This window comes from Leucopleurus acutus (genome assembly GCF_964270905.1).
Source record: "Leucopleurus acutus genome assembly, chromosome: Y".
NCBI lineage: Eukaryota > Metazoa > Chordata > Mammalia > Artiodactyla > Delphinidae > Leucopleurus > Leucopleurus acutus.
Genome location: NC_139164.1, coordinates 387146 through 401376, shown reverse-complemented (window position 1 = coordinate 401376; position 14231 = coordinate 387146). Strand labels below are relative to the sequence as shown.

Genomic DNA, 14231 nt, shown 5'->3' with positions numbered 1-14231 from the left:
GTTTGCTGTTCACCTCGAGTCCACAACTTGCTCCCTTCCTCTGGGAAGGCTGTTCTGGCAGCTCCCTTCTCCAGTTTAGAGTAACCGCCACCACGTGCTGCAGGTGACATGAGATTATGCCGAAACCCTGTAAACCGTGAGGCCCCGGCAGGGCTACACAATTCACAGGGAACCCACACCAGCTCTCCCAAGGTTCGCTCTGCTGGGGAAAATGGTGGTTCCTGCAGCTCCGTGGGGACCTCGCTGATTCCCCCCAAAACTCAGGCTTTATCTAGACAAAGACCAGCATTCCCCCAAGCGGCGTGTGTCTGCTGCAACTCCAGCCATACGCCGATCTGAAAACTCTCTTGTTCCCTTTAGAATTTATGTCAGCAGAGACCATCCACCAGAAAAAAAAAAGAATTGATTTTTCATTCACACACGCGAGCGAGCATGGGCTCCCAGCTCTTAAAGACGATAATTACATTGTTTTCAAACATCCCCCATCACACCAGCTCCATTAGGATCCAAATTGCTTTCCCACAATTTGAAAGGAAAATATTTCTCTGCGGAGATGATGGCAGACAGTACATTTTCCGCGGCCGTAATGTCCACTCCGTGCAGAGGGCTGTTAGGACCACCTCCAAGCTGACGGATAACCATGATGGGATTTCACTCATCCTGACCTGGTGCTAAATAAGCGGTCCAGAGGCAGCGAGGTACTGGGTTGGTGATGCTTGTTACGCGCTGCTTCAATGATGATGGAGCGGACGCCCGATTGCCTCCTAATTGCTGGCTTGGTAAACATCCAAGTGTTCATCCTCAGTGTTCCGCTAAAGCGGTTAAGAGGTCTAACTCCTTAATAGCCGCGAAGGAAAAAAAAAGCAGCCGGCGGGGCTGGTGGGGTGACGGGGAAGACTATTCCTTTGGACACGTAAACGCTCTTGGGCCGCTGGCTAATTGCACTGGTCCAAAATGTCCTCGAGGAAAGCCAGGTCAGAGTTTTGTTTTTCTTACCTCATCTGCATTGCTTTTTTTTTTTTTTTTTTCTCCCTCAGCATCATAACTGGACCATCAAGCATTTCTCTAAGGCTTCGGGATTCTGTTTACAAGAGAGACACTGGCTTGGGAACCAAGGGGCTTTTGGCCATGTCCCGTGCTGCCACTGAGAAGCTAGTATTAAAAAGATAGGGGCTTCCCTGGTGGCGCAGTGGTTGAGAGTCCGCCTGCCGATGCAGGGGACGCGGGTTCGCGCCCCGGTCCGGGAGGATCCCACATGCCGCGGAGCGGCTGGGCCCGTGAGCCATGGCCGCTGAGCCTGCGCGTCCGGAGCCTGTGCTCCGCAACGGGAGAGGCCACGACAGTGAGAGGCCCGCGTACCGCAAAAAAAAAAAAAAAAAAAAAAAAAAGATAATGCTGGCCACTGACACCAATCCCTTCCCAGAAAGAACTGTTCCTGGAATGTAAAGAAGAATATCACTGCAGAAAAAGTACCACTAACTGTGGTGTCTTAGCAATTCCCTGCACCTCCAATGGGTGGGGGCGAAAAAAGGTATAATTCACTGTATTTCCAAATAACGTTAAATTGTAGTCAAAATATTTAGTGCTCCAGTCGATTTGGTCCAAAGAAGCCAACTGGTTGGAAAGAGTTTGTGGAATAAACACAAAAATACAACGTAGCAACGATTAGACAAGACCCATCCCAAATTTTATCAGCCTTCTTAAAACCAAAGAGTCATCAGTAAAATTTTTCAATGGGATCCAGGTTCGATTTCAATGATGCATGTCACTGGGGTCAGGTAAAAAAGGTTTTTGTTCGGGTTTTTTTTTTTTTGGCCACAGGAGGTTCAAGCTGCCCTTTAACACCAAGATGGTTCAAGGCATTTATAGACTCATCAGCCCTATTTTCAGATTAAGATTCCGTAAGGGTGTAACCATGCACTTTCCCATCTTCATCCCCAGGTGAGTTCTGCAGTTCCTCATGGCGTCCATCTGATGTCCCTGGATGCAAGTGACATCGTAGATATCCCAGAGGTTGACTTTCTGGGTTTGAGATCTCAGCCAGACGCCCAGATGTGGTGTCTTATTCCTCTTGCCTGTTCCTCCAAAGCTCACTGCAAATTTTAAAAGGCATAAACCTTTAAGCAATGGCATTTTGAGCGCCCGTTTCCCCATGAGAAGGGACCTGACATCACAGCAAATGTGTGAAAATGGACTCCCCTGATTTTGTTGGCCAGAAGCACACAGACCTGGCAGAGAGACGCAGTGACATCAGGTGATGCTTGGGGTTTAGCAAAAAAAAAAAAAAAAAAAGTATTCAACTATTTTTTTCAAATATTTTGGTCCTGGCAAAGCCTACTTTTTAAAATGTGTTTTCCTTCATTTTAAGACCCATGAGTATTTCGAGGGAAATGTAATCCATCTGACAGAAGCATTTTTTTTAGCTCACCACAGACAAAGAGAGAAAGCACCACTTTCACTGGTCCTTAGAAACCATGGAACTGCTGGGGGAAGTGTGGTCACTTCCCAAACTGAAATATCGTGCAAGGTATGAATGATAAGAAGAAGACGAAGAATGCAGTGACTTACCCAGAAGCAACAGATTCGGAAAGGAAATTCAACAAGGGAACCAGAAGTAACTCCCGCTACATGATAACTTTATTCTTTGTTTGCAACCAGACTATATCTAGAACACATCCTGGGCACGGCAGGGAGAAAAGAAATAGAATAAAACACAAACTCTGTGTCCTCTCATAAGTAGCATGGTTCCTAAAGACAGAGAAAGAATTGGAGAGCAGTGAAAACGCAGCAGACACAGCTGCAGGAGAGACTCAGTTCTGCAAACTCACTGGCCACGTGGCCACAAGTACCTGCATCTTGTGGTTGTTATGTCTTTCCGTGAGCAGCTACTGGGCTCCAGCGAAGACACAGAGATGGACAGACGTACCAGGAGGAGATCTGGATAAAAGTGCACTCGTTGCAGGAAACAGAACTGGGTGAGCCCTCCTCAACCACCTTTTTATTTTGTCTATTTATAGAGAAATAAAAGCCCCAAAGGTAAGGAGTTCATTAGAGGAAAGCAGAACAGAATCTCTGCCAGGGAGGAGTCCCCAGCCCACGGTGAAGGAGCCCTCAGTCCATCCAAAGAGGAGGGGAAAAATCTTCAATCCATGGCAGAACAGCCCTCGGTCTAGTCATTGTAAGCCAATTCTGCAGAACCAAGAAAGGAACCACGGCTCACGCCACTGGGGCCTCTGATCTCCTTGGACCTCAGGGAGCTGTGCCCACAGCACGGAGTAGCTGAGCTGGGTCCCAGGGGCCACCCACTTGTCTCATCCCCAAGAGGGACAGAGGCAGGCGCAGGAGTGGAGGGTGGGAATATCCCAACGAACAGATACGCAGGCATTCCTGAAGCGTCACAGAAAATTTAGCCAATAGGGTTAACACTGCCTTGAAGGGCTTTTCCACAGGGAACATCCGATTAGTTGCCAGGGACCAATCTTTCCTGCTTAACAAAGCTGCAAAACATTCTAATGTACCCTCTGTACGATGCTAAGGATCTGCGTTAGAACGTCGGCCAGCAGGGTCAGCGTTGCTGTTTCTGTAACGATGGAATCCTCTATGTGGTGGTGAATTTTGTGTCTACTTGGCTGTACCTTGGTGCCCAGATGTGTGGCCAGACATTCCTGCGGATGTGTCTGTGAGGGTGTTTCAGGATGAGATTCACGTTTAAATCGGTGGACTGTGAGTAACGCACATTGCTCTCCATAACGTGGGTGGGCCTCATCTCATCAGTTGATGGCCTGACTGGAGCAAAAACATTGATATCCTAGAGCAAGAGAGAATTCTGCACAGATGGCCTTCAGACGTCAGCTACAACATCGGCTCTTCCCTGGGTCTCGAGCCTGAGGTACTACCCCAGAGATTTTGGACTTCTAGCCCTTATGATCATGTGAGTCAGTTCCTTATAACAATCTCTTTCCCTCTCTCTAGGCTATGGATATAGACAGATAAACAGCAGATAGATAGATGAGAGATAGATAGATAAAAGATAGATACATAGATACACAGATAGATGCACAGATGATAGATAGACAGACAGATAGATACATGGTCACGTTCTGTTGGCTCTGTTTCCCAGGAGTACCCTGGCTAATACAACCTGTCTTCCCTTTTGCTCCTACCGTGTATTTTCTGGCAATGTGACTCCTGTGCAGCATTGTGGGTGGCAATGAGACAATAGCTAGAAATGTACAAATACGTGTTATGCCGTAATTATCATCAATAGGAAGCCTTGGTAGAAGAAAATATTGACGTCATCAGCTGGCCCAAGGAAATGTGAATTGGATGTATCCTTGTCACCTGCTTCAACCGTCGGGAAACTCCAGGACAGGAAAATACAATAAATAACCTGAATTCTTTTTCCAGGTGAGTTCTATTTAGACGTTTCACCATGTTTTAATTCCATACAGTTGCCTACTTGTGTGAGAGAGGAATGCTTGGATATCTACCTGGAAATTTCAGAGCACGTTTGGAAACACAGGGACGTATGTTATAGCCCACGAAAGGGCTGGATCCCAAGGACCCCCACAGCTACGGTCCTTGCCATGAAAACAAAGAATTGAATAATCTGTAGGAAAGGCGTGTCTGATTTAATTTCCTGATCTCTGCAACACGGCCTCCCTGTACTTGGCGAGGGTGGCGGGCAAGGCTCCCAGCCCAAGTGCCCGTGAATATTCCATTAGAAATCAATTAACCCACGTCTGCCCAGAAGCACTCCAATCATCCGAGGTTACACGCCGTGCCTGATGCATTTATAGCCCCCATGTAAGTAGTCCCCGGAGACCCCCTAATGTGTAAACAGCATAAAAAATGATCCTTGATTCCTGCGAGCTTCACCTGCCACCTTAATTGAATAAATGGGGCTGTGACCCAGGAACACTTCTGCACACACGCATCACGGTGACTCATCCACCACACGTGGACACACGCCCACCTCCCCGCTCTCCCCTCGCTGAAGAGGTAGTCCAGGACGATTCTCTTGTATTGAAGGCACATTCTGCTCCAAATACTGCAGGTCCACACTTTTTTCCTCTCCCCATCCCCAGCCTGCAGAAGGAATAGAAATTAATGTTTAAGGCAACCTACATATTTAGTCGTATAGAAAGGACACGTCCAATTGTGAGGACCATGCCCCAGATGTAAGCTGATTTTACCTTAAACAAAACCCTACCTGCCGCTCAGGGAACCACCCGTCATGACCCAGTTTTGCCAGTCTGTGGGACGTGGCCCAGGCTTGCCCTTTTAGAAAGGAAAAGGGATGACAAGCGTTTTGGAAAACGCCCCCAAAGCTGCACAGATCAACACCAGGCACAGTCCCCAAATCTCCCTTAAAATGAGCACCGTGTCTCCGCGATGGCCCTGGGGCGCTGCCCCGCCCAGAGCCCGCCTGCCCTCGACGCCACCCCCTACGCTGTCTCAACACCAGTGTGCTTTCCTAGGCACACCCCACCCCACCACTACCCCCGACCACTGGTCACCTTCCCTATTTGATGCCCTTAAGAATTCTCAACAGTGCCTGGGTTGTCTCACGGATGAACTAGGCTCCACTTTTGTTATCTTTCTCCCTCTCCTGGAATGCATGCTTTTCCCCCCTGGTAATCTTTAACTGTGATTAAACAACACAACATACAATTTACCCCCTTCGCCTTTTTTAAGTGCACAGTGGAGTGGCATTAAGTCCATTCACATGCCACCATCCCCACCATCTTTCTCCAGAACTTTATCATTGCCCCAGACTGAAACTCTGTGCCCATTGCATCCTAAATCTCCGTCCCCCTCCCCTACCCCTTAGCACCGCCATCCTACTTCTGGTGAATTCAGGAATCACCTGAATGATGAGTGGAATTCTACAGGAGTTATCCTTTCCTCTCTGGCTTATTTCACCGAGCATCATGTCCTCGGGGTTCATCCACGTTGTAGCAGGTGTCAGAATGTCCTTCCTTTTCGTGGCTGAGTCACATCCCACTGTTTAGATATATCCCATCCTGTTTATCTAATCATTCATCGATGGACTTGCTTCCACATTTTAGCTACAGTGACCAGTGCTGTTGCAAACGTGTGTGTCCTGGAAACGATGATGCTTGAGTCCCTGAATCTGCCTGACATGTGCCTGGGCTGCAGTGGGTCCCCTAAACGTACGTGCCGACTAAATTCCAGCGCTCTTCCCTTTTTTTTTTTTTTTTTTTTTTTTGCGGTATGCGGGCCTCTCACTGCTGTGGCCTCTCCCGTCGCGGAGCACAGGCTCCGGATGCACAAGCTCAGCGGCCATGGCTCACGGGCCCAGCCGCTCCGCGGCATGTGGGATCTTCCCGGACCGGGGCACGAACCCGTGTCCCCTGCATCGGCAGGCGGACTCTGAACCACTGCGCCACCAGGGAAGCCCTCTTCCCTTTTATTATTTATTGGAAGCCACTCAATAACTGTACTTCGTAGAATGATAATCCCTCTTTCAGAGATGGAGAAAGTGAGACGTGGCACGGTAGTTTTCCCACTCTCTCATAGCTGGGAAGTGGCACATTTGGGGTTCACACCAAGAGCTGACCACTTTGGAGCTGGAGGTATGATGCCATGTGGACCATCGAGGCAGCTCCAGTTCAGACACTGCAGTGGGTCCCGAAAACTCCAGGAACCAGTTAACCACTGTCAAATATCGAGTCCTCCCTCGGGCCGTGGTTCCAATTCATGACAGAAGGCAGGCAGAGCTACTTGGGGTTAAATACACAAGAGGTCGAAGAGACAATAGCCATGATGTAGTTCCCTAGAGTTTAAAAGACAAAGGGTCCCTGGTAAAGACATGAGCAACTTGCTGACCTGCGGGGGCTCGAGCTGATGGAGAGCATGAGAGATGGGGAGAGATTTCCCGGGAATCAATCCCTAAAGGACGGAGCCTATAGGAACCAGAAGGTGGGTATGACGAGCTGAATAATAACCCCCAAATGCTCACGTTCTAATCCTGTAAACTGTGAATGTGACCTTATATGGCAAAGTCTTTGCAGATGTGATTAAACATCTCAAGATGTTTAATACAGTACCCTGGATTATCCAGATGGACCCTAAATCCAATGACAGAGTCCTTCTAAGAGACAGAAGAGGAGAGACACAGACACAGAGGAGAAACCACATGAAGACAGAGGCAGAGACGGGAGGGACGCGGCCACAAGCCCAGGGACGCCTGGAGCCCCCAGAAGCTGTTAGAGGCGGGAAGGACCCTCCCTGGAGCCTCTGGAGGGAGCGCAGCCCTGGGACACCTGGACCTCAGATGTCTGGTCCCCAGGATGGGGGAGGGTGGATATGCCATGTTTTAAGCCCCTGGTCTGTGGTCATATGTCACAGCAGCTCCGGGACAATAACACTGAATGATTTTGAAGTCTCCTCTCCAGCTGAATCTTCACATCAATGCATTTACATGTCTCTCTCACTTTGTGTTTGTCCACTCAGTCTGCCAATAACAACATGCCACAGATGGGGCGGCTTAAACAACACCCTTATTTCCCACAGTCCTGGAGGCTGGGAGTCTGAGATCACGGCGTGGGCACATTAGTTCCTGGTGATGTTCTCTTCCTGGCTTGCAGGCGGCCACCTTCTCTATGTGTCCTCACACGATGAAGAGAGAGCTCTGATCTCTTCCTCTTCTTATAAGGATGCTGATTCCATCATGGGGTCCCCACCCTCATGACCTCATCAAAACCCAACCACCTCCCAAAGGCTCTACCTCCTAACATCATCCCACTGACAGTCAGGGCTTCTACATATGAAGGACACACATTCCGTTCACAACATCACATGTACGTTGGACTCTTTTGATGGGAAAATATGTATGTAACCAATTTAACAGGCTCTGGAAGTAGTTTTTACTGGAGAATCCTTGAGATGTATCTGTCCCTACCAGTGTCCCCAGGGTGCACTGGAGGAGGCTGTACACAGAGCTCTCTGATGTGGGCATCGCGGGTACCAAGCATAGCTTTTTAGGGTGATACCTTAATTGTCACTCATAGTCTGCCACCCACATGGAGATGATGACTATGAACCCCAGTCTCCCACCAGGACACCAAGCCCACCAGGCACAAGTTACCTGAACTTAGGTACAAGGTCACAAGAAAGAAGCAATTACCAGGGGACAGGCATGGCCAGAGCAACATAAACCCACATGGGTCTGGTCCTACAGCCTTAGGGCTGTACCCTGAGAGTTCACCACATGATGACAGTCTTGGTGGCGTGGCTCCCACCCCCTTCAAATAAAGAGAATAATGTTAAATTATGATCAACATACTATTCTGTGTCCTTAATTCTCAGGCACTCTCTTTATCTAAATATTACTGAAATCAAAACATCTTTCAAAGAGAAATGGACACGTGAACCACAGTGGATTTTATTTTTCCAATAAGTCCTTTCCTTTCAAATCACTTTCCTTTCAAATCACTAGTTTATTAGCTCATGTCATCATTAGATTGAGAAACTACGGTGCGTGCTCCAAGGCATGAAGGTGAATATTTTAAAACATTCTTTGCATTTATGGATTGAATATGTGTATCCTCCCAAAATTTATATATTGAAACCCCAGCCTCCAAGGTGATGGTGTCAGGAGGTGGGGCCTTTGGGAGGTGACAAGGTCATGAGGGTGGAGCCCCCATGGATGGGATTAGTGTCCTTATAAAAGAGACCCCAGAGAGCTCCCACGCCTCTCCCACCAGGTGAGGACACAGAGAGGACGTCCATCTATGAACCAGGAACAGAGTCCTCACCAGACATTAAGTCTGCCCTCGGTAGGACCTTAGACATCCAGCCTCCAGCACCATGAGAAATAAATATCTGTGGTTTAAGCCCCCGAGTCTGTGGTATTTTTTTTGATAGCAGCCCAAAGAAATGAAGACATTCACCAAAAGGATTTTCTGCTTAACATTTACGTAAGTGGGAGAAAAAATAGCGTCGACTAATTGCATACAAACGAGCATTCTGTTTAAACAAAGTGTTACCCACTCGCCAATTCCTGCCGACTTCTGTAAACACTTCTCCTTAATGCTACATCGTTTCTACTTAAAGCCCATTTAAATTAATTTCATTTCTTAAATTTCCTAGAGAGCTGACAGCAGCGTTTGGGTTTATAGGAAGAGCATGAGGTGAAGCGGGAAGTGAGATTAGAAATCTTTGGCATATGACAAACTTGATCAAGTTCTTGGGGTCCACTCAGAAGGGACACAGCAGAAGAACATGTTTAACTTTGATTTTTCACTTGCCTTAGCCAAGGAAACAAATGTTAAAAGAGGGGAAAAGAGATGCTATGAATAACTATTACACACACACACACGCGCGCACACGCGCACCCATGCATTGCATGAACACAGAACACCTACAATTGCCAGACAGAACAGCTGGAAGATAGATGTGCAGTTTTGGTAAGGTTGTGTTATTAATACAATTGCTTATTTTAGAACAAGCAGTCTGAGGACCGTTGTAAAACTTATTAAAAGTGGATTTTTCCATGAGTCTATATATATTTTAAAGCACACCCCGTGAAGTAACTGACATGTTGTCCTGAGCTGTACGTAAGCAAGTCACTTGTTTAAAGGAAATTTCTGGTTCCACTAGAGAGTTCTAGGTTAGAGGTTTCTGCTGAGGCTTTTATGTGCTAACTCTCATAAAAAGTCCTTCCAATCTGGGCAGTTTTCTCACCATTGCCCTCTCTCTGTTTCTAATTGTGAGTTTATCTGGGAATAAATACCACTTGGAGGTCAGCGCCGCCAACCCAACCTCCTCCTTATTGGGCATTTAGAATTGCACCTCAGTTTGATCTGTCCTTGAAATACTCCACTTTTGTCTTGGGCAAGAAGCGGAAACAAGGACTTTATGAAATTAACAACTGAATAAAACTGCTAGAGGCGATGTGAAGGTCGGCGAGTTGGGCGGCACTGGTGTGGATTCCTCCTCGTCTTCCTCCACAGCAGGTTTGGGCTCGGTTGACCCGCAGCTGCAGCATTTCATCGAGGTGGAGACTCAGAAGCAGCGCTTCCAGCAGATGGTGCACCAGATGACGGAACTTTGTTGGGAAAAGTGCACGGACAAGCCTGGGCCAAAGTTGGACAGTTGGGCTGAGGCCTGTTTTGTGAACTGCATTGAGCGCTTCATTGATACAAGCCAATTCATCTTGAATCGACAGGAACAGACCCAGAAATCCAAGCCAGGCTTCTCAGAAAGCCTTTCTGACTGACCTCAGCATTACCTCTTTGGAAAAGGGAGGTAGTTCAAGAAATGAAGAGCAGTTGATGGGACGGTTGAAGAAAAGGTGGGGGATCGGCTCCCACCTCTGTCACTCTTGGGACATCCTGTCATCTGAGAATGAACAAAGACCAATTTTTGTGTGTGGGTGGGTTTGAGGGTCAGATGTGTTTGGGGTTGTGTTTTTTAATGCGAATCGTGGGAAAACAATTGACAGATGAACGGAAGACTCTACCAGATGTGTATTACTGTATGTGGGACGATGCTTTCTTCGTAGTCCCAGTAACTGCTCCCTACAATTTTAGTAGTGGAACTGCTCTATAATTTGATAGTGGGACCACATAGGTAATAATCTGTTATTTGTGGGGGTTCCTTTCAGATTTCTGGAGAGATCTCGATATACATCTTTGTGTCTCAGAAAGGGCAGCAGTGGGAGAAGGAGTAATTTGGTACTTGCCTGTAGGCCTCCTTATCTAGTGTTTGATTATCAGTACTGGAAAAAAATGTATGGAGTATTCATGCAGTACATGTCACCTTTCTAGATTATCTCCTTCCTTTATACTGTGATTCACTTAAATATCTATATAAAGTACAGTCTCGAGCTAGTACAGGTACCTTAGAGTCTAGAGGCCTTTAGTTAAAGGAATCTAGCCAGCGGACGTAATTCTCATACTAAACTGCCACAAGGAAGAAGTTAACTTACCCTGTATATCAGGGCCCCCCAAAATATTAAGATGTGCCTAAATGAAAAAATAAGTTATAAAGATTTAGGCCAGTCAAAAACTAGCAGCTCTTTCAGATAGAGGTGCATGCCTAATGTAAATCAGCATAGTTTCCGTTTACTGTGTTCTTTTAATCACTGAAATAAAAGCTTCTACAAGAAAAAACAAACAAACAAACAAATACACTAGAGGCACTGAAAGAGGGTGGAGGTAAAGCGAGCATCCCCCTGGGAACTGGGCAGCCACTGCCTCCTTCATCCATGTCCATCTGCCTGGTTCCTTGTCCTTGATCCCAGATAATTGTTCAAAACAGGAAGCTCAACCAGAAAGACTGAGCTGGTCCTGTGAGCATTTCCAGGAGGACACGGACCCACCGTCTCTTGGGAGAGGGGTCTGAACGAGCCTGCGATGGGGCAGCGTCACCCCAGGGGTCAGGATGGGTACTCCCACATTCTCTTCTTGAGAGTTAGCAGGTGACACACAGCCTGCCATCTCGCGTACATAGTTTGGTTTATTTTCCCCAAATGCATGCTCTTCACACTGGGCCCTTCTCGGGTCCCTCCAGAGGGTCTCTTTACATAGTTCTCCACTGTTCATCCCCTTTAGAATCAGCTCCCAAGTCTCCTGTGGAGGTGGTCTGGCACACAGCTCTCTCCCCTCCCCTTATCCCGCATCACACCATAGCCTGCTGGCCCCAGTCCCAGCTCCCCTTCCTGGGCCCCATGGACACCCCCAGAAGAAGTGACTGATGGGCAACCCAAGTGGTTTCCCCAGACCAACCTCAATTCCAGCAACCCCGCCGGTCACACGCAAGGGCTCAGCTTAGCTATCACAACCTGTTTCAGAAAACACACGCTGTTCCCACACAACTCTCCCTTCTGCTCCCTCTGAGGTGTGTATGCGTGTCAGCCTGACCACTACAGATTCCATGAGAGCGAGGACCGCTCCCGAGTCCTCAGGCACCCAGCACCGACTTGGGCTGCTGAGGCCGGGTGTTGGAGGCCTTCCCCAGGGCTGCTTCAGCTCCTCTCTCCGGTGTCCTACCTGCTCCGCCGTCTTGTCAGACCCACTGGGAACCCTGCAAGGACTGTGGACCTGGAGGAAGCAGCTGCCCACGAGGCCATAGAGAAAGGGGCACATTGTGCCTCCGACTCATGGCCCCTGCAGTGCCATGCCCATCAGCTGCTGTGATTTCACTTCCAGGAGAAAGGGAAGGGAGGGAGAAGATAGATGGATGGATAGGTAGAGAGATAGCAGGTAAATAGGTAGATACACAGATAAATGATAGAATAGATAGATAGATGAATAAATGGATGGATGGATAGTTAGATAGATGGTAGATATAATGAATGGATAGATTATAGAATAGATAGACATAGATAGATAGCAGATAAATATGTAGATACATAGACAAATGATAGAATAGATAGATGAATAAATGGATGGATGGATAGATAGATGGTAGATATAATGGATGGGTAGATAGATTATAGAATACATAGACGTAGATAGATAAGTAGACACAGAGAGAGAAGGGAGAGGAAGAAAAAGAAAGAAAGAAAAAAGAACAAAGAAAAAAAGAAAGAAAAGAAAGTAAAGAAAGAAAGAAAGAAAGAAAGAAAGAGAAAGAAAGAAAGAAAAAGAAAGAAAGAAAGAAAGAAAGAAAGAAAGAAAGAAAGAAAGAAAGAAAGAAAGAAAGAAAGAAAGAAAGAAAGAAAGAAAGAAACTCACCCAGCGCAGAGAGGGGATGCTGCTGGGGTCAGGGGCCGTGGAGACATCAACTTATCACAGCCTCCGAGGACAAGATGGATTTTGTAACTGCCTTATGGAAATTAGTCCTTGGCCCCCAAGGCATAAATCTTGATATTGAAATGATTTACCCCGACTCTACTACTATTAGTGCTCTGTAAATTAGGGCCATAAATGCCATTTGCGTTGCCATTAGCAGAAGACAGTCCAGCCGGCTCCCCTCGGCACGCACAGACACCCTCGGCTCTCCTTCCCTTCCCTCTGTCTTCCTTCTCCCCACGTCCTTCATCGGGGCTGCCAGCCAACCCTTCCACCCACACGGGTACCACCACTCGCTGGCCACGCCCACCCAGCATGTGTGCCCGGTCCGAGACTGCATTACAGTCTCCTTGAGACCTCCATTCCTGAGATCTAGGGGGAAAAAAATCATTATTTATGAGTGCAGAGAAACCTCTACCTTTGCTGTTCAATTTGAAACACGTGTTCCGTAGAATCTCCAGCATTTTGCTGAATATCATTAGTCAAAGCGGAGGGTTCACTACAAATAAAGGCTGATGGCCAGTGTCCTGGATCGGGCGGGATTTATATCTCGAGAATAAAGGAAGGCGTGTGCCTGGTGTGAGAGGGAAACAGGACGCACAGGAAGACTCAGTTTGGACAGGAGCTTTCCAAGGAGCTGGAGAAAAGAGCAGGGGCTGTGAGGTGGGAAGGCTTTCTTTTTTAATGTTTCTGCACATCGTTTCTGAGATGCCCCGGGCTGCTAATTCAGCACTCAGCACCCACACACAAAGAGAAAGGAGGAGATGGGGTCCCTGCGGCCTCACAAAGAACGGGGTTGTTCCTCCATTCCTGACACCCTGACACCCACTGTACACCCTTAACAACCAGGAGAGCTCCCCACCCTGGTCTCTGGGATTTCTGTTTCCTGATCCTTTCATCGAAGATTTCGTCTTTGGGAGGCTCCTAGTCTTGGGGTGAGAGTCACCATCTTCATCTTGCCCACTGCCATAGATTGAATGTCTGTGTCACCACCCCTGCCAAATTCATGTGTGGAATCCTAACTCCCAGTAGAATGGTGTCAGGAGGTGGGGCCTCGGGGAGGTGATGAGGTCATGAGGGTGCAGCCCCCGTGGATGGGATTAGTGTCCTTCTAAAAGAGACCCCAGGGATCTCCCTGGCCCCTTCCTCCAGGTGATGACACAGTGAGGAGTCACCATCTATGAACCAGGAAGCAGCCTCACCAGACGCTAAGTCTGGCCCCGCCAGGATCTCAGACTTCCAGCCTCCAGAACTGTGATGAATAAATGTCTGTTGTTTATATGTCCCCCTGTCTACCATAATTTGTGATGGCAGCCCCAGTCGACTAAGCCACCCCTCCCTTCCTTGGCGAGGTGGTCCACTGAGCTAGCTCCTGACTCACTCTTGGTTTCTAATTCCTCCCCCATTTTCCCTTAACTTGGAGAACTAAGTTTCTTTTCTGAACGCTTCTCACCGATTCCTAAGCTG

The 14231-nt window shown here is 47.7% G+C and overlaps 1 protein-coding gene across 1 annotated transcript; it reads left to right on the top strand.

Annotated features, from left to right (window-relative positions):
- Positions 1–1915: 1915 nt before the first annotated feature.
- Positions 1916–10246, top strand: LOC309978838 (mitochondrial import inner membrane translocase subunit Tim8 A-like; the record flags this gene model as incomplete). The annotated part of the gene is made up of 2 exons (XM_082865485.1): positions 1916–1941; positions 9916–10246. 2 exons carry the CDS (start codon positions 1916–1918, stop codon positions 10244–10246), a joined length of 357 nt encoding a protein of 118 aa, XP_082721611.1.
- Positions 10247–14231: the final 3985 nt, after the last annotated feature.